General features: G+C 38.0%; 1 protein-coding gene across 1 annotated transcript; it reads right to left on the minus strand.

The window, feature by feature from the left end:
- On the minus strand, positions 1-26,507 carry LOC143860579 (uncharacterized). The gene is made up of 8 exons (XM_077371288.1): positions 26,271-26,507; positions 21,482-21,599; positions 19,565-19,812; positions 17,160-17,279; positions 16,898-17,054; positions 10,784-10,923; positions 10,639-10,674; positions 1-1,083 (listed from the first exon to the last, which is right to left on the minus strand). The coding sequence occupies exons 2-8, from the start codon at positions 21,555-21,557 to the stop codon at positions 229-231; spliced, it is 1,632 nt and encodes a 543-aa protein (XP_077227403.1). The 5' UTR covers positions 21,558-21,599; positions 26,271-26,507; the 3' UTR covers positions 1-228.
- Positions 26,508-27,050: the final 543 nt, after the last annotated feature.

Raw genomic sequence — 27,050 nt, forward strand, 5'->3', positions numbered from 1 at the left:
TGGTGTCAAAGTCAATCACATTAGAAATGGGTGGTGGTTTAAAATAATATACAAATATGTACTGGTTAGCTGAGATTTCAATCTCCTCCATTCAAGTACATGGTCACAAAAGTGATCAATAGTAATGTTAGCCCACCATCGTCTCTGCAGCATCACCCAAAAATGTTTTCCATCTCCACCTCAGTAAAGTAAAAATTCTCTATCTCAAGCACCGAAGATCTGAAACATTTATGACCGGGAAATGGGCGGTGTTGCGGGTAAAGGGGGCTGGTTATAGAAACCAGTGTCTGATGCTTGAAAATTCTGATAATGATTTGGAGGAGTGGGGTAAGGTGGAACTCCTGAAAGTGGTGTCCCCATCATAGGATAACCAGGCAGAGGTGGCGTACCATAGCTGTAAGGCACACTAGTCATAGATCCTGCAGTTTGCATGAACTGGGCTGGTGGCGGTGGAGGTGGCATAGGCGGAAGAGGTGGGGCCAGAGGGACTGATTGCATTGTGGGGCCGGGATTCGACATGGGTGATGATGATGAGGGCTGATGTGGGCCCATTTGTTGTGGGGCCATTTGTTGCGAGACACTGGCGGTTTTGTGTTGGAGTGAGTCCGGATGTGGAAAAGGGGGTGGTGGTGGTTGTTGTGGAGGATGCAGGGATGGAAGGTAAGATGATGGTCCGTTCTCGAGTTTTGGCCTCTTCTCAGAAGGAAATTCATTGGGAGATCCGTTTAATGGTTTGCTGATGATACCTTCGGAGGCTAGAGAGGATAGGACGTAAGTGAGCATTTGAGCTGAGGAAGTTGAGGCCGCGAGCTTTGCTGCCACTGCAGCAGCTGTGGTTTTCCGCTGTTCTTCGTCTGTGTGGAGAGGGTTGTCTGTGAAAGAAGGACGCTGTTGGAAATACATGACGGGAGCGGACTTTTCTTTCTCTCTACTGTCAGCTGGAGTATCTGGGATGAAACTGGGTTGCACGTCGGAGAAGGTGGTTACTTGTTTCAACCTGTGTTCAGTTGCAAACTGCCCGCCATTGCAGTTCAGTAACTGTTGGCAGATGGTTTCTGCCTGATCCGACCGAGATTGAGCGGCCTGAAAATTGTAGATGTACAAGTATATTATCTAAAGTCAACTTAGTTGAGACAAGAAATTTGAAAATAGAGCAGCCTTTGTTTTGATTGAAAATAACTTGAAATTTCTAGCTGACTCATAGGAACTTTCTATCTATAAATATGGAGGGTTTAATGGCTGAAATATTAGGAGGGAATAAACTAAAATTTGAAAAAAGAGCATTACTTGTTCTGCAATAATAAGCAAAACCACTCAAATGAGCAGAATCAATTCAAAAACCGGAGCAAGTGCAATGATGGTTATCGAATAAGAAGAGTAATTCATGTGACAATAAAGAATATCAATAGCTAACCCTTCAGAGTGAGTAAAGAATATCAATAGCTAACACTTTCAGAGTGAATTGAACAGTAACACGTCCACAACAAATGGCCACCTCATACAACTTTATCTGCTAATGCTAGTTGCTGATGAAAGTAAACTACTAGAAATCCAATAAAAGTAGACATGATCAACAACTAAAAGTCACAAGAGAAATTGAACAATAAACAACTAAATCAAATAAACCTTCACAAATAATGCCGCAAAGAGATGAAATGACAACAAACTTGATCAAAACATGATCACAGAACGAAAAAAATCCATAAACCATTATGAAAAACTTGTTACTTATTAATCTCTCTAGAAGTACATCGAAACTTCATATCCAAAACTCCATTAAAACCTTAGTTTAATTTTAATCCTATCCATTGGTATAAAATAAATTTCAGCATTGGATAAACTACATAAAGCCAATTACTATTTCAAATCGGTTAAAAATCAGATAAACGATCTTACATGTTGATGTCTATGAACATATTGACCTCTACGAAAGCCTAGAAAATCAACTTCTAAAACAACACAACATTCTAAATTCAATTAAGGAACTCTCACTATTACACGTTACTAATCCCAACCCAAATAAATCACTTTCTCAACTTGCAATCTTTAGAAATTAGAAAGATTAGAATTTCTGATCTAAATAATAATATTCAAATTTTCCCTACAAAAGGCCTACAAGAACCAACTTAAACTGAACCCTAAAAATATAATGCAAAACACTAAACATCATCATAAATCATAATTACCCAATTGCCAATTTTTGCAACTAACAAAGCCACGTAGGGTCCATCATTGTTGTTAAGATGGATGACTCAGTCTACTTAGTGCCTACTTTTGGATCTATTTTGACTTCCTCTTAGACCTCTCTCATTATGGATTCCTTCATGAACAGTCCTTGCAGCAGTTCACCCTAAGTTGGAGCAAAGTCGCCACTGAGTTAGATACTTAGATTCTTCATGAAGGCTTCACTACAATTTGCTACAAGATCGCGTAAATCCTTCCCAATGTAAAAGGTACTCCGAAAATAGTCACTCCGAGTTTTCCTTGTCATCAAGGAACTTTTGAGGTGTGTGTTTTGGTCATAAAATACTCTCCATTTACTTCCATCTCATTTAATTCCAACATATCAATTATGCTACTTTGATCTTTGCTTTGATAATCATGCCGTCCATAATCCTCGTGTAGAGAAACTTCCATGCATAAGTTACCATGGAACTCAGTAATTACTACTGCCATTCAAGAGATTTGGCTCCTCAGTGATCTCAATCATGATCATTATGAGTCAAAGACTTGTGATGGAGATGGCGATGGCTGACGTCAGTAATTCTGTCAATCTCATCTTTGAGATCCCCACCTTTCACTCCCTAGATTCGATCGTGCAGTAAATCCACAGCTAGCGTGGGTCGATCCAGCCCTTGCAACATGATGGGGATCAATTTTACAATCCCATAGTTAGAAGAGGAGAATGCGTGCATAGGCTAAGCCCATGAATTTGAAATGACGCACGATCACATGGTGTGAGATTGGTCAATTTGCAAAGATTGACTTGAATCAAATATGCAAAACTTGATATGTGCAACTATTTGATTTTGTAAGTTGAAGACTGCAGCCCACACATATGGTCAAGCGTTTAGACTTTAGAGTGGAGATATGTTATGAAAATCAAGATTTGTAAGATAGAGGATTAGAAGTTACCATTAAAAAAAATGATTAGAAGTTATGTTAGACCATTTGATTTTGTAATCGAGATTTGTGAGTTTTTTCCTATGTCACAAATGTCGTTCTGGGGAATTTCTCGGCAAGGGAAAATCTCGGGATATATTAATTTTTATTAATTTTTTCGGGTTTACATTGGGAAATAAACTGTAAAATAAAATTATTTTAAAAATATATAAAAATATTAAATTTAAGAAAAATATAAAAAATAAAAAAATCGTAAAAATATCGGGATATATAATTTTAAAATCTCGGGATTAGTTCGGGATTTTGTCGTTTTATCAAAATCTCGTGATAAAAACGCTATATTTTGAAAATATCGGAGATATTTGTGACATACATTTTTTCTATACTTTTTTTCAAGGATGACAAGTTTCATTAATCAAAGCATAGGTACATAGATTAGGGACCAGCAGTCCCTCGTACACTATATTGTAGGGTTAAAGGATATTAATCCAATAGCCATAGACACCAACCAAAAACATCCTAGGACTTTTCTTGAAATTCCTTCACTGCAGAAACCTAAAACATTGCATCCCAAGCCTCTTCAAAACACCCAACTTCAGAACCAAGAATGGACCACCAGAGACCTAATGGTATCTACACTAACCCATTAGCATTCCTCCTCTTTAGAGAAGAAAACAATGGCAAATTCAGGTACGGGGACCTCTTCCATCGAATCCGATTTGAGAGCGATAAGTTCCTCTAACTTTCTAATGCAGAGGATTTGATTTGCTTCCCAGCTGAAGCGACACACTCTTTTCTCATCCTCCAAGCGGTCCTTGAAGAAAGGAAGCTTGTATACCGGTATACAGATATCCATAACGTTGCGCGTGCCTGTCAAAGGGAAGAGCTCCTCGACATTTTGCATGTAATCCTCCTTGAATTGTTTCCATTGTCTTTTGATGGAACTTTTGACAATCTCTCTAGGGGTTGGTGATTCAATAGAGGCTTTGTCTTCATTATACCTCAAGGCTTTGATTCCTTTTAGATTCTCAATCCACCTCGAGCAATCTATTAACTCTGTCCTTCTTCGTTTAAAGGTGTGAGCCTCCGAGGGAGTGGATACGCTTGAATTCATTTTGCTAAACTCTGCAGAAATGTTTTCCTTTCCTCTACCTGAATGAACCCAAAAGACTACTTTTTAATGAGAATGGAACCGCCCATAACTGCAAGTAATTTGGCCCCACGGTTTAGATACAACCGTGTGAAACAAGTAATTCTACCATATTAAAGAAAGATAAATGTGGGTACCCTTCCTTTTACTATTCATAGAGGGCCTCATTATTGAGGAGATCGCCGCCTCCCTTTTAATGTAGGCGGTGACAAAGACCTAGTTGTCACTTGTCAAGAAAATATATTTAGTTTCGTCCAAAAGGACACGTCCCCAGAAAATCTAGAATCTACTAGTTCCATCTAATTTTCATCCTTAAGGACCCCCATTGCCAAACATTCTCCTTTTACCCAAACACTTATAACCAATGAGAAGAATTAAGAACTCTCCTCCAGATTTGTTGCCCAAAAATTTGCTGTAAAAGTTTACACTTCTTAATCATTCCTCGATTAGTTGGAGCCTGAGTACCCATTCCTATTGATTCATGCCCAAATATACCCCTCATGAGGGTTCCCAACACCCTCTTTGCTTTTGTATTTAAATGAGAACTTTCGCACATCAAAGGGGCCGAAATGCGACAATTTACTTTGTTCTTGCAATGTTGACCGCTTTATCCAAGGGACATACCTGTATGAGGTGGAACATGTGTCTTTGGTATAACGCCATCTTCCGTCACATGAGAAGCTCTCAAAGGAGATTTCGTAAATGAAGGGTCGTCATCACCTGATATTTTACCTTTTTCATCACCTGATATTTTGACAATTTTCTACTGGGGTAACTTTGGGATGCTCATTCCGATTTGACTTAAGAGTTTGAAATTTGAATTTTGAATTTGTCCAGTGTGAGCCCCACGGGACTGTCGAGCCTGGGCGGTCCAAAAGAACCAGGTACGGCCCAGGAACACTATGCTCACCGGATCTCCCGCCACCTATCATCCACTCGTTAGACCGGTCGAAATGTAGGGCCTGGCTCCAGGGGCGATGCCAGAAATTTTACACAAGGGGGGCAAAAATTACAGTAATTTTTTTCTCCAAACAAATGAAAGTAATATTATAGTTTCCAAAAAAATCCCTCTATATATTCCATCACCAGCGGCGTAAACATCACTTCGGCTAAAATGCCCTTGGCTATATATTTCAATCTTGTTCTGGAGAACAAAACATATTCAAGTGAGGAATGATAGAATGAAGTGCGGCATACAAAAACCAGCTACAATGGCGCCTCCATTGGTCCAATCTTAAGAAAGTGAGAAAGTGGATCACTTTCTTAAGATTGGACCAATGGGGGCGCCCTTGGAGCTGGTTTTTGCAAGGGCGCCCTTCAGTCTATCATTCGTCAAAAAGTGGAATGTTAAATTCTCTTGCAAACCCCACTGGTGGAACGGGACCAATGTGCATTTATAACTTGTATAAGTCAAAGAACAATAAATGGATTCGGTGACATTCACCAATGGGGCGCTCTTTCATCTGTTTTGTTTTCTGCATTCGGTGACATTCACCAATAAAGGTATATTTGTTCTTTCCCAAAAAATTAAGGGGGGCAATTGGCCCCCTTCCCTTACAAGTGCCATCGCCCCTGCCTGGCTCACCATTCGCTGTCCCAGGAGTTTCCCCGATGTGCATTAGGGACAGGCATCGGCCAATTCAAAGTTCCTGAGCTCGGCACCATGGGATGACGATGATCCACCAGGAGAGAGGGGACCTTGATGGGGGAATCCTTACAATTATTTATAGATTCTGGAATCAATCCCCAATTCAAAGGCTAAGTGGTCTGAATTTCTACAACTATTATGAAGCAAATATTGTGAACCCGGATATGGACAAAAGGCCTAAAGAATTGCCATTCTGATGTAAGGATTTGTGCCGATGCGTAGCTCATGCATTGTCCATGACTTCCTTCCATTCTTACTTCCAAGACCGATCCAAAAATGCTGACTCCACAGTCGATGTTGCCCATACTTGGAGGGGGATCCCGATGAAATTGACCCAGATTACCCTTACCTCTTGCTTGCATTCCGAACTCCACGCGAAAAGAGAATGGAGAAAGGTGCCACAAGCCTTTCCTTCCATCTTCAAAATCCTGCATGCCATATCCTCATTTTCAAATGTACAAGGGACCTTATTTTGGCCAAGAATGCCCGGCATTGTAAGGGACGGAATTTTCCAGAGACACTTAGCCCAATTCCATAAATCAACAAGATTCCATTTTTTCAATTTTATCCTACCAACTAAGCAAGATTTTAAAAGTTGTCTGCGATCTTCCACTTCCTTCCCTGATATGGTTAAGGTTGGGACTCCTTCGTCCAAACTAGCTGAGATGTCCCATGAATCAGGCCAGATCCCCTTAGTCCCCTCATTTGATGATTTGGGGATATGAATATCTAACGGCGAGAACCGCCTCGTTGTGCCTGTTGACACTTAGCCCAATTCCATAAATCAACAAGATTCCATTTTTTCAATTTTATCCTACCAACCAAGCAAGATTTTAAAAGTTGTCTGCGATCTTCCACTTCCTTCCCTGATATGGTTAAGGTTGGGACTCCTTCGTCCAAACTAGCTGAGATGTCCCATGAATCAGGCCAGATCCCCTTAGTCCCCTCATTTGATGATTTGGGGATATGAATATCTAACGGCGAGAACCGCCTCGTTGTGCCTGTTGCTCTCTCATACTTACAACGTCGACAATCTCATCGCCATCTGGTAACCACATGTGTGCATCTAAAACAGAACCAGTCTCCCCATCTGACCTCCCCAGCTATTTTTTCCCTCGTGAGTTTTTTCTATATAATGCAAGGCCGATGACCAAAAATTATGATCTGATGAAAAAAGAAGCCATTGGCGTGGTGCCTTTAGTGCCAAGGCGTGCCCTTGGATAGTTAGTGGTGTGATAGTCTAATTCATATCCTCCTTAAGTTCTATCTTTTCTTCTTCATCCACTATTTTATTCTACTTGCAAGCAGACAATCTTCTCTACTATTCAATGAATACAATCTTCCCACTAGAAGAGTATTTATGTATTTTTCAGCATTAATGGTTTAAATTAAAACCAAAGAACAACCCGTCATTGGGATGATTCCCTCCCTCCCTCCCTCCCTTAGCATTTCTACATCATCTACAATTCAACTTGGTATCAGAAGAAGGCCTGAAATTTTATTTTTCTAAAAAATAATATACAATTTTCTGGCGTGTCGCCTCCCTTGGTGACATCACCAGGTTGAACTGGTGTTGCCAGCAATCGTATGGCCATGGCATAAGTTTGAAAACCTGTTTGACTCGGATTCTCATTTCCTTCTCCCAGTTATGGTGAGTTTGCAGGGAATTTTCAAGGCCTCTATGTTGATTTTTTTTTTGTCTAGGAAAAATCCCGTTTTGGGCTGATGCGAAGAAACTCTTAAATTGAGATTTAGTAAGGATGTTCTAACCTTTTTGGCTTGTTTTTGGGGAAGCAACACATTGGTGGCGTCCTCAATTCTATTTTCCTTCTCCCATTTTTTGTGGATTCTTTTGGGGCTCATCCCTCATTTATGGGTTATTATTTGAAATCTAGTTTTTTAACGAGCTTTCTACTGTATAGAGGTTGAGGATCTCCCTCTAAGGTAGTTTCTAGACTTATGGCTTCTTCTGATGGATCTGAAGGGTCAGAAGAAGCAAGCTCCACCGCTGCCGGGACTCCGAGCACTAGATCTGCTACTCATGTATGTTCCTGTGGGGATAACCCAATGTGCAAATCAGAACAGAAAAACTTGATGGAAACAACTACATGGAGTGGGCTCAGTCTGCATGGATGTATATTGGTGGACGAGGCAAGTTGGGTTATGTTACTAATCGAGGGCGAGAAGCCCAGATGGTAGAACCGAGATATGAGAAGTGGCAACATGAAAATTGTATGGTGATGTCATGGTTCCTTCTATGCAACATTACATCAATCTTACCTTTCTGTTTTTAGAACGACTAAGTTAATCTGGGATCGAGTTGGGATGACATGCTCAAAAGAATATATCTGAAGTTTATCAACTTCGGGAGGATATTAGGAATCTCCAAAAGGCGAGGAAGACTCTTAAATCTTACTCCGCCACCCTTTGCTTCTAGATCCTCGGATCAGATGACTGGAATATCCTCTCTAGTTAATTTCTAGTCTATTATCTTGTAGGGATTAAACTAATGGGGGGGATTGACCTTAATAGAGTCGTGGTGGAAGGTGACTCCCTAAACGTCATTCGGTGGTTATCCGGATCCCACTCTTGTCCTTAGCGAGATTTCAGACATTATGGGTTCTAATTGCATCTCCTTTTGTCATATTAGGAGATCAGCCAATGGAATAGCGGATAAGTTGGCAAAAAGTGGAGCTCGCTTGGCGGCCCTTTAGCAATATGATTTTCTTCCACCTTGATTCTTTCTTGTGATTTCTCTTCTTGTACATTGCTTGTATATTCTTTTGCTTTTACTTTGTATTTTTGTCCCTCGCGGTCCTACAAATGAGTTCTTTACCATTCAAAAAAAAATCTGGTAGGGATAAAGTGAAAATTGGCGACGGCTCCCTATCCAGTATTTTGGTTAAAAGAGACATCACTGATATAACAATCGCTTATCCCTGCAGTTAGTTCTCCATGTTCCAAAAAAATTGCCGATGGCTCACTATGCAGTATTTTGGTTAAAAGAGACACAACTGATAAACATCAGCTTATCCCTGCAGTCAGTTCTCCATGTTCCAAATTTATCTACTAATATCTTGTCTCTCAGTAGACACACACGAGTTCAGGAGAGAGACCGAACAAGTGATAAAACACCTTAATGTCATTTCCCACAACGACCCTCTTCTTTAGCACCCAGACCTGCTGATGATTCGATCGTCACCTTTATTCTCGACCTGGTATTACATCGTTTTAGGAGTATCATCGTGATTATCCCTATGGTGGAGGGAATTCCATTTTGGGAGCCGAGCTGCCTCAGGTTTTGAAAGCCCTATAGAAGCCTAGATAGCAGCTGTAGAGGCATAGGCCATTGATCTTAATTTATAGAGAGAGAGAGAGAGTAGGTATTTTTGATTGGGATGCCGATGAGGCTCTCAAGAATTATGGTGGGAAACTCCTGCCTCCCTTCCCGTCGTGTGTGTGTGTGTGTGGAAGGGGGGGGGGGGGGGGGGGGGGGAGGGGGACATATACAGTAAAATAGGTAATCTACTACTGTTCCCTACATAGATGGACTAACAACAAAAACCATTAACGCAAACATATACTAATGAGTGATCTACTAGTGGGGCTTAGAAGGAGGGCCCAATGGCCAAGAAAATTGGTGGGGTCAGTATGTTAGATAAGTAATAATCTACCATATAAGGCTAAGTGGGGCCCACATATGGATTGATTATTTTTAAAAATTTTGCCTAATTTCCCTATTTCAAAATAAGATTTATTTCATTTTATTATTTTATTAAGTTAACATTAATTCGTTTTAATTTTTATTTTGTGATGATTTATTTTAATTTTTTGCTTATTTAAATACTTTTTATATTTTTGGGTAAATATTTAATTTTATGGTTTTTTATATTTTATTTTATTTTTTATTTGTTACTAAAACTATACTATTTTCTTTTGATTCACAGATTTTGGTTGTTTTCCTACCTATGCTGTCTGATATATATTTCCAGATGGAAAGGAAAGTTGCGTCTATGAAATCTTTTCCTAGCACAACCAAAAACCAAAAAGGAAAGTTGCATCACCTAGAAAACCATTTACTTTCCTAGCACAACCAAAAACCGGAAAATGGTAGAAAATTGAAAAATGTGTTCCTTTCCACCACTTCCCTACCAACAAAACATGCTCTCTTAATTCAAACAAAATTTGATGAGTCAACAATAACCCGATTAGCTTTTTGAGTGCATCTAGAGGTTTTCTGTATCTTGACATGTTGTAAACATTGAAGACTAAATAAAATGGTAACATTAATTCACAAAAGAAAAGTAAACTCAATGGCTTACTAGATGTAAATACACCCTTGAAAACCACGAGCTGCAGTATATTGGCAAGTAAGGAATTTTGCTTGTTCTAAATTTACAATATCTACCAGGCAACTGAAAAAATAAGACAAACTTTGCATATATCAAAAACAGCTAACTGCCCCACAAATCCCCCAGAACTGTGCATGCACGAATGCAGTGCACACGTTGTTACACTTAGATTTTCCCAAGACAAGCAGATCTGATATCGTTTTCACACAAAAGTACATATGGTACACATATAATTCCAAACCACAAAGTCTATGGTTTTTCATATTGAACCTTCTAAGTCTCTAAATCTCTCTCTAATTTAAGATCTTTTGAAACTTCATTCAAGCTCTTGCAAATTCAGGTTGGTTGAAGTGTAACATGGTTACCTGAATTTGATCGCGAAGTTGTTCCAGCTTGAGTTCCTGTACACCAAATCCCAACAGTCCTATTAGTCAGAAGATAGAATAAATATAAAAAAATTGACTGGGTGCTCTAATTATACTAAGATATGGAATTTGGTAGCTGCCTAACCTGCTCCTGAAGTGCCTCTTTTAAATGTGACACAAGATTTGCTCTTGATGCTTCAGCAGCTTGCAACTGTTCAATACATTCACTTAGTACCCCACGCTGCCCCTGCAACTCCTCTACAAATTCAGACCCATTGAAATGTGCTGTTCATAAGAAATGGAAATGCATTAGAAAAAAAATCCTAAACAGGAATAAACCGAATAAATAAAAATAAAGTACCAAATAAAAGATTGTGGCAAGCCAAATAAAGCTTATGACAGGCTCATCTGAGAACTGTAACTATTGTATTACACCAGAAACATCAAAATCAAAGGCTTGAAACCTTTTACAAATTATAAGTATTAAGTCTTGTGGTCACGGGTAAGGTTGCTCCATTGTGACCTGGTGGTCACGGGTTCGAGTCACGGAAATAACCTCTCTGCAAAGCAGGGTAAGGCTGCGTACATCTAGCCCTCCCCAGACCCCGCAATGGCAGGAGCCTTGTGCACTGGGCTGCCCTTCTTTTTTTTTAAGTCTTGTGGTCTTAAATGCGCATAACGTATGATAATGGTTAAACCATCTGTTTCCCATTCAAGAGAACAGGTTGCACTTATTGGAGTAGATCTGACAAATGCAACAATGGGAGGCATACCACTCAAATACTTTGTGGACAAAATAAATTTAAAGTCTTACCCATGTTATAGGTAGGGAAACAGAGTAAGAAGAAAAGAAAAAAATATTAAAAGCAATCCAAGGCGGCCAAATTGATAAATAGGCAATTTACAAGATGGAAACTAAAAGAGTAAATGAGGGGAACATGGGAAAATGGATGTGTGTGACTGGATGTGGTTTATTTCCACAGAATCATGGTCACAAAGACAAGCAGCAACCGTATTTAGAATGTAAAGTCGATCATGATCCTTGAGAAGGAATAGGTCAATCATAGACCTGTGTTTGACAAGGATACTTGTTTCTAGGTCAAGAACTGGAGATTATGGGCATATTATGAGATTAGGGGAACTGGTTATGTTTGTAGATTGTGGGTTGTAACCCTCAAGGACAAGTGAATGAGAATACATTAAAGCACACCCCCAGTCACAATAATACCAAACTTATGATTCTCTAATACCTGTTATCAAGATAAAATGATATTGAAAGAAGGATCCCAAGTCCGACTCGCTTTTGGCCTTATCAACTCAATTCAAAAACTCATTTGATATGCACGAGTCAATAAACAACTCTGAATCAATCATTGACCCACTTGAGTTGGCCCCATTTTGCCTTGGTCAAGTTTTTGATTTACAAGTTTCTAAACATAGGGTTTTGATCTAAAGACATTCTCATTAATAATGTCCTATTAAATCATATATTTTCAAATATTGTTCTCTCTCCTCTCAATCCCCATGCATTAGAATGTGTGTAACTGAGCCCTAGTAGAAACAAGTTTACCAATAAACATGTCTTCCTAGGTATTTTGGAACCAAGGAGGGTATAATTGTTATGATCCTATGCAACCCAAGTGTCATGTGTCTACTATGTGACTTTTGTGTACCTTATTTCTCTTTAGAAGAAAAAACCATGTCGATCCTCACACCATCAAGGGGAGCATAGAGTTGGTGTAAAGGCGAGCACAAAATGATACTTGTCAGCCAATGTACATGTAGCTTTCCATTTCTTTCCGCTCATTTCACACACAAAAAAAAAAAAAAGGTTGAAGCTTAGGCGTTCTGCCACAGATTCCTTCGTACTATTTTTGTTATGATTTCCATTTTTCTGTTTTTAATAAGCATCTACAATTTGATGATTTATTTATAATTTGCGTAGCCCTTAAAAACCAAATGTGCTCACTTAGAGCGGCAAGAAGTATGACCATGCATTGGGAGCGGATACAGGCAAGAAGCATGGTCCCTCCCTATTGAGCACATATCATTGATACCTTGCCCGCTTATAAAATGCTAATTTGTGCTATAGAGTACACATTATATGGTATAAACAACTACTGTAGTTTATTTACTATATCAAATTACAAAACTAAAGCATGAATACTATAAAGTACACATTATATGGTATATAAAAAAGACTATTGTGGTTTATTTACTATATTATTTCACAGTAACTAAAGCATGAATGAACATTCAAATATAATTATAACATCTAATAGGGAAAAACTAAAATAATGATAGTTAAATATTACCATGACATAAAATTATAATGAAGAAATTGTTATATGATCCACACTTATTTACTTTTAAGTTTGTCTTCATCAATGTCCTTGAATGGAATATGGAACCATTTCTCAATGGTTTTGGACATGGTTATTCCTAGATAATTTAGATATTTTTTTAATAACACACCATTTGATAAATTAATTCTATCATACTTGAGTCCCTCAATAACTTGCAGTATCCGAGTATCAGATAAGAGTAAGGGATACCCCTGGGATACTCATGATATGCATGGTAAATGTAATTTTGAAAGTGCTTTATTTATGAGGAGTGTTCACCTTCTTTCAAACATATCTTGGTGAGTGTTAATGATGTAGTGTCTATTAGTATGGTGTGTGTCAGAAGGATCAAGTTCCATATAAGATAAGAGTGTTCGGTTGTTCGCCGATTCAAGTGGTACGTGAGCTGGGTTTAGAACGTCATGAGACAGTTCGGTTCCTATCTACCGTTGGTGATAAAGGGAGAACTGCGTGGAGCCAACCCTAGTACGAGGGGACTGGGTTGGGCCAACCTATGATGTAACCCTCTCCGCTTGTGGGTTTTCCAATGCGGTCCTTTTCTTTGTCTGTGTGAATTTTAACATTGTTCTGGGGCCATCTCATTCCTGTTCCTGTTATTGCAATGATTGTTTCTTTTACTAAAAATTCTTCATTATCCATCAAGAACAAAGATCAGGAAATGGGGTAGTGATCGTGGCAGTAATATCATGGACCCTCGATGATGCTTAGATGAGATCATGTGAAGCATCATCTCAGATGTGATGACATTCTGTGCTCTAGCTGGAACATCTTAATGATTTCACCATGCAGAATAGGAAATTCCAAAACTGTGTGTTCTAGCTGAGGGAATCTCAATCATCAGTGCCACCAGAACAACACATTTTGGGCAGGAAGGGACCTGCTTCCATGGATACTTCACGTGAAATTGACATTATGCAAAACTCAGCTGGTTCCACTGAAAAAGATAAAGTTTCTGCAACTGTTCCAATTCCCACAAAAAAAAGAATATCCCTCAGGCTCCATCCTTGGCAATTAGACAATTTCCACTCAGCAAGAGGCATTATTAGATTTCCCATACATATATAACTATAAATTCTATGATTAGACGGATAATGGAGAGATTTAGAGAAAATAAAAAGGACCTTCATATGGTTTTCATTGATTTGGAGAAAGCGTATCATCGGGTTCCCAGGCGTGTTATGTGGTGGGTCCTTGAAAGAAAAAAAGTGCCTACTAAATATGTTGATGTGATTAAGGATATGTACGATTAAGAAAATAAAAAGGACCTTCATATGGTTTTCATTTATTTGGAGAAAGCGTATCATAGGGTTCCCAGGTGTGTTACGTGGTGGGTCCTTGAATGGAAAAAAGTGCCTACCAAATATGTTGATGTGATTAAGGACATGTACGATAGAGCAGTAACTAATGTAGTAACTAGTGTCAGAAGTACGGATGGCACACCTAGTAAGTTTCAATTACAATAGGACTGCACCAAAGATCAGCTCTAAGTCATTATCTGTTTACGCTAGTTATCGATGAACTTACGGAGGTTATCCAGCATGAGGTGCCGTGGTGTATGTTATTTGCGGATGACATGATATTAATTGACGAAACCAAAGCATGAGTTAATGCTAAGTTAGAGTTATGGAGAACTACTTTGGAATCCAAAGGTTTTAGACTGAGTAGGACTAAGACAAAGTATATAGAGTGCAGCTTTAGTAATGTAAGGAGGAGGGGCGAGGATGTAGTAAATATGACTGGACAGGAGGTACCTAAGAGGTATATCTTTCGCTATCTTGGTTCAATCCTATATAAGGAAGGAAAGATTGAAGAGGATGTTAACCACATAATAAGAGCAGGTTACTTGAAGTGGAAGCATGCTTCAGGAACCAAAGCAGGAGTTAATGCTAAGTTAGAGTTATGAAGAACTACTTTGGAATCCAAAGGTTTTAGACTAAGTAGGACTAAGACAGAGTATATGGACTGCAACTTTAGTAATGTAAGGAGGCGGGGCGAGGATGTAGTAAATATGACTGGACAGGAGGTACCTAAGAGGGATATCATTCGCTATCTTGGTTCAATCCTACATAAGGACAAAAATAGTGAAGAGGAAGTTAACGACAGAATAGGAGCAGGTTGGTTGAAGTGGAAGCATGCTTCAGGAGTTATGTGCAACCAAATAATACCCACCAAGTTGAAGGGAAAGTTTTATAAGGCAGTTGTGAGGCCAGCCATGCTGTATGGCTCAGAATGTTGGGCCACCATGAAACAGCATGTGCATAAGATGAGTGTAGTGGAAGTGGCCACACAAGGTTAGATAGAACTAAAAATGAAGACATCCATAAAATGGTGGGGGTAGCACCAATTGAGGAGAAGATGAGAGAGCACCGCTTAAGATGGTTTGGGAATATCCAACGTAGGACTTTGGATGCTCCAGTGAGAAGAAGTGACTTGTGCCAAGTTGATCGAATAAAAGGAGGAAGGGGCAGACCGAAAACAACTTGGGTAGAAACAGTGAGGAAAGACCTGAGGGCTAGGAACATAACAGAGAACATGACCTTGGATAGGAGAGAATGGAAGAAAATGATCCATACCCAACTAGTGTCAGGATTAGACTCAGTCAGTTTGAGCCGGGTAGACTCGTTCACCTTCTTCATGAAAATTTTCTAAAGGATTCATCAGCCGACCCCAACTAGCTTGGGACAAAGGCTTACTTGAGTTGAGTTGAGTATATAACTATGAATTCTACAAGCACTGATACATATTAATGTACATAAAAACATAGAATATAAGAAAATTTTAATGTTTATCGTACGTTCTATATAATTATAAAGTCTACAGTCACTGATACATAATAATGTACATATAGATATACATTATAACAAAATTTTGATGTTTATGGTACAGACTTCGGTGATCCGTTCTATCCTGAATATATTACATGTAGAAAACATCCTATAACAATTTTGTGTGTATCACAACCGAAATAAAGATCATATTAAATATGGTTAAATTGATTATAAATATCTCTTATGATGTCAGTATAGAAAAGCTACATACATACTAATAAGGAATAGTATCAAGAAAGATACATAAATAACAATACATATGCAGCCAATGCAGAATATGGCATGCTGAATTACTTTGGTAAATTTCCAAGAGAAAATTTCATTACTTTTATAAAAAAAAATCTTAACATATTCATGTTTTAATTATGGAGAAAACATATGGTGCTGGCATTTTTTTCCTTCCGGTGCCCCTGGCATATGTACATTTTACCCGGATCATCCATCTGATGAGTGCATCGTGGATGGGTTATGACCCAAAAACTACACTAATTTGATGATCCTAACCATCCTAAGAAGACTCCTATCCATTGAAAGGGAGCCACTGGTCAACTTTTATGAACCGTCCAGTTGCAGTCCTCCAAAGTGACTCTGTTCAGGTTGTTCTGATCACTCAATTTCTGTGCTGTTCACTAGATGAGTGGTTTAGATCACATGTTCTGGATTAAACAAAGATGGCAACAGTAATTTAAAAAATGTAATACTTTCCTTTAGCTATCTCTATTTATTTTGAACATCTTCACCCACTTCCACTCCTTTTCTTTATCAGCTTCAGTTACACCACAAGATAGATGAGTTATCCTGGAAAACAATCATCACAACTCGAGACAGAATGGAAGTGATTTTTTGTGTGTGTGTGTGTGAATAATTCAGGGCACAACAGATTCTTAGAATGACTTTTTTCTCAAGGAGTCCTGCGAAATAGTATGTCAGGCTATGATCTTGCTGGTGTTGTTGTAGAAATATATACTTTTAGCATTCAGAAATATTATAAAAGGTGAAACAAAATGAAATCACGTATCTAACCAAGAAATGGAATTCTGAAATCACAGAGGGTATTGAATGTACCTGAGTTACAATCACCGCCAATTTCCTTCTCCACTTTCTCAAAAGAGCTAATAGCAATTTTGCATTTGTTCAATACAGCATCTTCATCTAAAGGGTCATTGTACACAGCCTCATAACTTGAAATGATCTTTTCCAGTATGTCTCCGATAGTTTGTTTCTGATTAATATCAAACATTGTAAAAAGAAATATGTAAATCCTCACTTGAAGTAGCACATAAACAAGCATCCACATACACATGCATAAAAAGATAAGAATTTTTACTAGTTTGAAGTCAGATATTTTCCCGTTTGTATTACTGTTGTCCAGGTTCTTTCCCATAAGCTCTTCCTTGAGAATTTGCCCCCGAGAACCAAATACTTTTCTCTCTTCCCATATATCAACCTGGTACATCGTAAATGCAATCATAACATAGAAAAGAGGATATTCAAGCAACATTTTATTTTTGATTGGCAAATCAATAGAATATACTGGCAACACAACTTTAGTCTGATGATAGAAGAAAATATGGTAGGAATATCCCCACTGGCAAGAACAAAGAAAAGAAATAACAATCATGTTCGACTAGGTCTTTGGAGATTGTGTTTTCACATGTTCGTCGATCTGCTAATCGGGTTGTGGATAGCTTAGCTAGAGGAGTCTTTAAGGATTCTCTAGTGCTTTATGATGCTCTTCTGCTGTGATTTTCTTTTTGTGCTCACTTTTTGGTTGTTGTATCTTTCTTTGTTCCGTTGTATTCTGACCATCTTGGTCCTTCTTATTTATAAACTTGGTTACCATTTCAAAAAAAAAAAAAAAACTAACAATCATGAAAGTTTACTTAGCATCTTCTAGTTAAATATCACCAATAACTGATAGGTTTCATACACCACATTTTGTACTAAAGCATGTATGGAAAGAAGGCAACCTTAAGGTACTGTTGAATTGTACAACCATATAACTGAAACATGGGATCACTAATTTAACAAAATCATTATAATTAATTTTATGCTCAAAGCAACTCCATGACTACTGTTTGCTTTAAGCCAGGTCAATACATGTTAAAAGAAATCATCCTTCCAAAACTACGTGTCTTAGCTTCAGCTTATGTATTTACAATTTCTTGCGTAAGTAAAACATAGAAGAGGATCAATGATGGAGAATTAGTTCAGACCGATGCATTTATACCTAATTTTGTGCTGGCCCATGGAGAGTTCCAGTTCAAAAACCAGAAAAATAATACATATCATAACAGTTTGTTCTGGAAACTTTTGGCTGTAATGACCAGAACACTCCATTTCAACCAGAACAAATCACTTAAACATGTGCCCTGTAAATTTTAGTTGTTCTGTACAGAAAGGGTTCAGGATGCACTGGTCAAAACAGTCCATTCCAATGGGAGATTTTTTTTCTCCTTTATTTCTTCATTTTTCTTCTTTTAAAAAAAAAAAAATTTAACCAGATGTGCTTGGAATCTTCTTCTTGTTCTTTTGATACATAGGAACGTAAAGACAGAAGCTCCTCACTTTTGTTCAATTACAAATTAATAACCATTTTGACGGGGATTTATATTTTATAGCGCCATTCAAGTTAATAAAGTTTGACAAACAGGTGTATGGAATCAATTAAGGAGACCTTTGCCCCTATTCTGTATATTCCCACTTGCTTTATGACAGCATTACCATCGGAACGAGGGAAATAGAATCTAACATGCTTTGCTCGAATAGTTGTGGAGAACTGGAGATTGCTTAGTAATAGAGAGAAATTATGGACCAAAGTCAATTTTGTGAAATATCAATCGAAAAATGGGTGCATAAGTTTAGGTTAATGGGCGCCAGATGGCTATGGAACATGGAAGGTGTGGAAACTGGAACTTGAGTTTCATGGATAACGTGAATCTTTGTCCGAGAAATGGATCAAAGACTTTATTTTGCCTTGATAAATGGTGTGGAGTGACCCTGTTGAATGCTTTTAAACTTACACCAAAACATGTCGAATTCAGTCAACACATGTTGACTTCTATGGGGACCCTAGGCCGAAGTAAGCCTGGACTAAAGCTAGATGCTTGATTCCTTGCATGTACCAACATAATGAAAAAACCACATACATCCAGAAAATATTAATGCTCACTCCATTAATTAGATGAGTAAGTTGAAAGTGAATGATCATGAGCCTTCAAACATGTGTAATATCTATGTTTAGAATGAACCTTACCATTCCAGACATTGAGTTATGGATGGTTGTCTTGCTTCCAGATGACATGCCACATATATATATATATATATATATATATATATATATATATATATATATATATATATATATATATATATATATGTGTGTGTGTGTGTGTGTGTGTGTGTGTGTGGAGGGGGAGGGGGGGGGTCTGTCCATTTTTTGGCCCCACAAATGGACACCCTAAGGTGATCCAATGGAGCTGATTTTTGGTGGACACCCTATCCATGAAAGGGCCCATGTAATGAAGGCTTTGGATCCCACCAAAAATGCCCCCCCCCCCACTGTTTATGTGCTCGAGCGCAGAAACCTCTCTCTCTCTCTCTCTCTCTGTCTCTCTCTCTCTCTCTCAAATAATTCCAAAAATTCTCTTCTTTTCTCTTCTGCTATATATATATAATACCTATTGGCACAAAACCAAACCTAAAATGAGAACAAAGTCTAAAATCACATACCAGTCGCATTGCAGCATTTCTGCCAAACTCATCCCCATTCTCAAGTACATCACGGAGCGCATCTGGAAGAACCTTCCAGAACTCACCAACAAATTCTGAACCTTTTCGCCTACTGTTCTGCAAAATATCATTTCCAAGATATAGAAAAGAAACTCGCTGGTCTCGTGGCGAACAATGAAACTGCCTGTCCCATGTTTCAACAACTTGCTTTGCTTTCTTCCTGTGGAAGATACACCAATGTGATAAAGCTAGATTGTGTTAAGGATAGCAACCCAGGATCAGTAGACATGTTAAGAATATGAAACAGGAATGATATATGAAAGGTATCGAATGAACTAAACAAGAAATCCACCACCATTTTATCTCTGGAGCTCAAATAGTTGTAGAAGCGCATCAAGACTTTGATTTCCAGATCATAAAAGATACGAAACAGAGAGATGGTAATCACCATGAATAACATATGCGCTAAGTACAAACAGTTTGTCCTTGTCAGATAGAAAAACCTGACAGATGTTGGCTAGGCAACAGACATCACACACATGATAAAGAAGTTTATAGAAACATGACCAGAAACAAAAATGCCTAAACAGAAAATAGCATGATGCAAGAATTCCAAGAAGAATCGATGTGGATTACAGGTGAAACATGAGGAAACGGGAATAGGCATACGCATAAATTGATAGATGAATTAGCCAACAATGAAATTATTAGATATGAGTTTTTTTTTTTTTTTTTTTGCCAAATAATATTCACGCTATCTGAAGATACACAACTTATGAAGATTATGCATATTAGCCTTTCCTAAAATTGCAGCTACTATAAGAATTTTACATCAACTAAAAGGCACACTATCTGTTGTTGTGCACACCACTTGGAGATACCTAATCAACAACTGCATTAGGGGCTTCAAGATGTCTTATGAAATAAAAGGCAATGAAGGGTTCCATATAAGTGCTCAGTGATTGCTTAGGAAATCCCGAGAAGGATCTCTCAAAGGTGCAACTTTTCCTGTCTAGAACAAGCTGAATATGCTCTAGGTCAATAACTTATCGAAGAGTTCAATCAATTCTTTTGGTCTTCCATTTCCTATGTTTTATAATGTTCAATCAAGGCAATATGTTATATTGTTAAGAATACTGTACTCAGTTTGTTCAAATGATCCAATCCAATCATTCTCTTTTAGTTTTTCTGTCAATTTTCAGCTTATCATCTATGTTTCATAATATACTGATTGCTATGAAGAGTTGCAAACTCAGCTGAGAAATCATAGGGATGGCTGTCTTTCAGATTCGGTTCCTTGATGTAGACTCATTACCTGATCTATTTTACAGAAACTAATTGATATGATGATGTTACTTAGTCTAAGTAATTATATTCCACTTTTCATGATAATAGGATAATTACAACCGCTGCTTATGACAATGTAAGCAGTAAGCGCCAGATTAAGAGTTACCAACTGACTATTCCAGAATTGTTTCTGATCAAACCTATTAAACGCATGCTTCATGTTCTCTAACTTGACAATTATAAATTTGCATTGTTCTTACCGAAAAGAATTCACTAACAACTTTGGCAAAGCATCAGCTATCAATAAGTTGTATGAAAAATATAAATAGACTGTTGGAACTGATCAAAACAAGTGGGATGAAATACCATTTCCATGTGTTTTCAACTGTAACTAATCAAACATATCATATGCACAGAAAAGATAACACAAGGGGTCCCAGGTGAAAGTAGAATCAGTTTTCATCAATCATTGTACCACAAAAGAAGAAATGCCATCCTCGCTGACTAAAATAAAAATCAACCAAGTTGGCAGCCCCAGATTGGATGTGAACAATGAACATTACAGGTGGAAATAGAAATCATTATCACGGCTTCTTAAATAAATTGATAATAACACAGATGAAAGGATACTCTCTATGCTCTGTTGTGAACTGTTGAGCTTGGCAAGCTTGTCAACCAAAATCTGTGCATTAAATGTACCATTCATTGCTACCAGTATAAAATCTACCCAATTAATAAGAGACAAATCCTGCAACAACGAGAATAGAAGATAGTTCAGTGACATTCATTGGCTATTAAAAATATAAAGAAACAATATTAGGTGGAACATCAGCCACAATAAAACTCCACAGTCCAGATCTACTTAAACAGTATCTTAATTCTAATCATGATTTTTAACGACCATAAACATTCATTTTTGCTTTGAATAAATCTACACATGCAAATCAAATTAGTTGACATGCATGCCATTCACTTGTCAAGCCTGCTTAAACCTTATGTAAATCAAGGGGGCGAAAGGAGAAAGAAGAGAGGAAGAGGAGACATAAAATTCATGGAGTTTGATTGTATGATAATAGGAGGCAAAATCCTAATACAATTAATGACATATAAATAGGTGAAAGAAACTATCAGTACTTCCATTAATGACATATACATCATAACTCTGTGTAGATCTATTCATATGTTCTTTCGAACACTCCCACTCAAGATGAATTGTTCCTCTGAACATGTACAACTTGTCAGTCAAAACAGGAATGATGACCACTCATAACGCCATTAGTAAAGATAAATAATACTTGCTTTCGTGTAAGATTAATAGAGGAAGTTCAATTATATCACAAGGTTAAGAAATATCCCCAATATTGAGTTTCACATTTCCTAAAAATAAAAAATATCCAATCCTCCCTTGTGCCTCGAAAATCATGATTAGGGCTGACCTAGTTAATTCCAATGAAGATCAAATTGATGACAGTGGGAACACAGGGAGATCAGAACGATGGTGGGGTGTCAACATGCCACATGATGCAGGTTAGAACTAACCAGCACCGGTGGTTCCTTTGTTGGTTCGTGAGCGGATGGTTCGGTTCCTCTTATTGACTGGGCTCTTCTGATTGTCGACGCTACAAGCGCATTGAATCCACACCACGATTGTATAAGATGTTGGTGAACGATGGCTCTAATATCATTTGATCCAAAAGTATATTTTTGATTGTTGAAATTGTTTTGAGGAATTAGAATTGATCGTATAAAGAGGTCTTTGAGGCTTTGATACCACTTGATCTGATACGGGTGCCAGGATCTCATTCGTTCGGATGATGAAACAGGATCTCACGAGTTTTCTTAAAACCCCGTGACCTATGTTGCATGGATTCTTTGCCCCCCTATGCTGTATCCGTGTCGACACGTCTCCGCATCCAAATCGGACATGGATTCACGTGGGACACACCCGGATTCTTGTCGTAGCCGTGTCCCGCACAAACCCTGTTTTCTTCGGGCGAATCCGATTCATCGTTGTCTCTTTTGAAATGAGAATCCTGTATATTTTCCCTTTAAATGTATTTTCTTAACTTTTTTATATGAAAGCACAACCCGTAAATTTTTAAGAAAAACCCTAGCGCCTTGACCCTTGAACATCAACCCCCTTCCTCCTTCAACTCTCTTAATACAAAACTCACCTCAAACCTCTACCCTCAAATTTATATATATATATATATATATATATATATATATATATATATATATATAGAGAGAGAGAGAGAGAACGGTTCCTACACATATGTGTAGAGAGTTCTCTACACACTAGCTTAAAATACAGTGGGGGCTCACATTGTTTGGGTGATCCAAGCCATCCATTTTAAAGGCCCTCACATAGATGGGGTGTCTACAAAAAATCAGATCCATAGGATCATCCCAACCCTACGATTTGTGGAGGTAAAATGGATGTCTTTAAACCTTCACAAATTAGTCCATTTTTTGCCTCCACAGTTCGAATGGTTAGGATGATCCTATGGATCTGATTTTTTGTGGACACCTTATCTATGAGAGGGCCTTAAAAATGAATGGTTTGGATCACCCAAATAATGTGGCCCCCACTGTATTTTAAGCTAGTGTGTAGATAACTTATCTACACATGTGTGTAGGAACCGTTGTCTCATATATATATATATATATATATATATATATATATATATATATATATATATATATATATATAGAGAGAGAGAGAGAGAGAGGAAAGTGTTCCTAAACTATAGCTTATCTAAGCTTATCTAAGCTATAGCTCAAAAACACATGTGGCCCCACATTTTTTGGGGGATCCAAAGCATTCATTTGGAAGGCCCTTCCATGGAGAGGATGTGTACCAAAAATCAGCCCTCTAGGATCATCCTAACCCAATCAAATGTGGAGTGGAAAATGGACAGACACTGTGTGTCCATGTTTCTGCCCATTTTTTCCCTCAACAGATGACAGGGTTAAGATGATCCTGTAGGGCTGATTTTTTGTACACAACCTATCAATGGAAGGGCCTTCCAAATGAATGCTTTGGATGCCCAAAAAATGTGAGGCCACATGTGTTTTTGAGCTATAGCTTAGATAAGCTTATCTAAGCTATAGCTTAGGAACACTTTCCTCACACACACACACACACACATATATATATATAAAATTTAAATTTTGAAAATTTATTTTATTTAAAAATTACCGAATTTGAATCCTACTTTTGGGGGTTTGCCGAATCCGACACCTCGAATCAGTGTCGGATCCCGACACGCGAATCCGAATCCATGCAACCCGTGACTGAGCTTGGATCTTCCTTGGATTCTGGAAACTCTTTATCTTTCTTGGGGAGCACACACGCAATTTCAAAGCTAATGGTAAAACAACACATCACAAATCTAACGGAGAGGAAGGTCTACCCTTCTCCAAAATTAATCTCTTTACTAGCTAGAAAGATAATAACCCAAAAAAAAAAAATCTAACTTTGAAACCTAGAAAGGGAGAAAAATGCCTAAAGCCACTTCCTCTACTTATAACGTGTAATAATGGAACATGAAGAATCTAGTAAATAAGAAAAAAAAATAGACAAGGGTAATTAAAAAGGGGATTGAAGAAGGCACTTTGATGGGGACCATCGTAGGGCCATATTATAATTTTTAAGTGTGTTCTAGTTATAATAGGGGTATTAGAGTTTTTTTGCATCAAAATAACTTAAGTTATGTGAGTTATGGTTGTTTTAAATTGGCCCCACATATGTATTACATTTTAAGTGAGAGGATGTCTTTAAGTCATTGGAAAAGGGTAGTTTGGTCCTTAGGGTTTTCTATTTAGTTTGATATAAATAATTTATGTTGGGTTTGTAAAATAGAATACTACTTTCATTTGCTATGAGATACGGAGAGCTTCTTGGAGAAAAAGGGTTTCATCTTCTTCTTCTTCTTTGGTGAGATGCCAAAGAAACTCATGATGTGAAACCTTGAGATAAGTAGCATACTTTTATTACTTGTCATCTATTGATTTACTATTTTTCTCCCCTCTTTTAATTTTCTCCCATAACCCATCTTGCCAAAACCCTAAACCTACCTTGCTATTTTCTTTTTTTCACCTACCTTCTACCCAAAACCCTAGAATAACCAAAAAAATAATCTCCAACCTTAGAAATACCATCCCAATCCATTCATGCTTCGCTTCTCTCTCATTTTGTCCCAAAACTAATTTTACGCCTTCCCGGCACCCTTTGACAACCTCCCGGGATATGTGTGCACTTTTCCAAACCTATCATAAACCTTGTAGGAATTTTTCCTAACGTAATCTCATATTTTATGACCCAAGCCCCTAAATTTTACCGATCCTTTTCACCCATAACGTCCATTCCATAAAACCTCCCTACATTAGATTTGGTACCGGTGCAAAAAAATAATTCTTTAGATCATCAACCTTCGATCGCCCTGCATCAGATTTGGTATCAGAGAGAAATATCAGTTTTACTGTTCAATCGTCCTGCATCAGAGGGCGTTTTGTGTGATGAATTGTAAGTTGGTCAAAACTCCTGCAGTTCAAAATAAGAAGGCTAGTACGAAGGAAAATGAAAAGGTGACAGATCCCCTAACTTATCGCAACATAGCGCGGGGGCCATTCAAAGCGCCTAGTTATGCAGTAAATCAGGTTTTTAGTACCTAAATGACCTGAGAGAGGAAAAATTGCAGGCAGCTGAATGGATTATGTGATACATCAAATGTACACGAGATCATGGATATAAAGCATACCAAAACGAATGAGGTCAAGATTGAAGCGTACCCAGTGGCAAATTAGACAGTTTAATGCTAATACAAGGAGATCACTTAAGGGGTTCTTCTGCATTTTGGCAGATGATTGTCTAGTCTCATGCAGTACTAAGAAGTAGCGCAAAGGGAGTATCGAGCTACGGCTTCTACTACTTCAAAGCTAACATAGTTGAGATAAAAACAACTTCAGTCCCACCTAAGACCTGACTTACAAGTTCTCCATTGTGATAATCAAAGTCCGAAATCAAAATTGACAATCATGAAAGATAAGAGAGAGAGAGAGAGAGAGAGAGAGAGAGAGAGAGAGAGAGAGAGAGAGAAGAATTTCAATTTCCTCAACTCGAATCAAATTTTCCCTCATCAATCAAACAACTGATCAAAAGGCGCACGCAATGGAAGCAAATACAAACTAGGAAACCATGAGGAAAATGGAAGAAAACTACTAACAAATAAACTTTCCAGACAAACAAAAAGTAAACTCTAAAGAACCCTTAAAAAAAATACTCAAAAAACAAACCCTAATACTCTCATTCTTTGATTCATTCCAAAAAAGAGCAGAAACGAGACAAACTAAAATTCTAACAAATTCATGTCAATCCAGAGGCAGAAAAGCTCGAGAGAAAGAGAGAGAATCCAACCTGGTAGGGCGATTGACGGTGATAATAAATCCCCTCTATCCATATTCCTGTTTGCAGATAAAAAAATCGACGGGATTTCGGAATTAGGGTTTGGGTTTCTGTATTTTTCAACTTTTTTTCTTCTTTATGGGTTTTTAGGTATTGAGAGGGCTGTGGATTCTGAAATAAACGTGTGGGTTCGGAAGAGACAAGAAGTGTTTGTGTTTCTGATTATTCAAGAACGAGTTCTTACTTTTTAGGATCTTTCCTTCCTGTCCTGAAGAACAGGAGACTCTATAAATGGGGCTTAAAGGTTTACGGAATTACGGACTCGCCCACTGTTATTTGATAGGCTCCACGTGTAATTTATCCAGACCGCCCATCTGATAGGCAATTGGATTACACTGACTCAAAAACATGCCAATTGGACAATCCTAAACATCTAACAAAATGCATTGGGCGATGATAAATTCGCACCCATCGTAGGATAATTCGCAACCCTTGAGAGAAGGGTATGTGGGCCATGTGGCAGACTTCAGTGCTTTTTAACGTCATTCACGTCAAAGGGGTGCGAATTATCCTACAGGAGGTCCGAATTCATCATCTCCCTATGCGTTTTTTGGTTGTTGAACGCGGATCGCTTGCTTATATACAACTTTTGGCCTTTAAAAAAAAATATACATACTATTAGGCATTAGAATTAGGAATTAGGGCGGAATACATTCGCCTGTTTTTTTTCCCTAACACCGGACAAAGCAACTTTAGGTGGGCTTATCCGTAATTCATCAGGCACTTTGATCC

Source organism: Tasmannia lanceolata, unplaced genomic scaffold (assembly GCF_043159265.1).
Source record: "Tasmannia lanceolata isolate RefF3 unplaced genomic scaffold, GAP_Taslan_0.1 ptg000037l, whole genome shotgun sequence".
Lineage (NCBI taxonomy): Eukaryota > Viridiplantae > Streptophyta > Magnoliopsida > Canellales > Winteraceae > Tasmannia > Tasmannia lanceolata.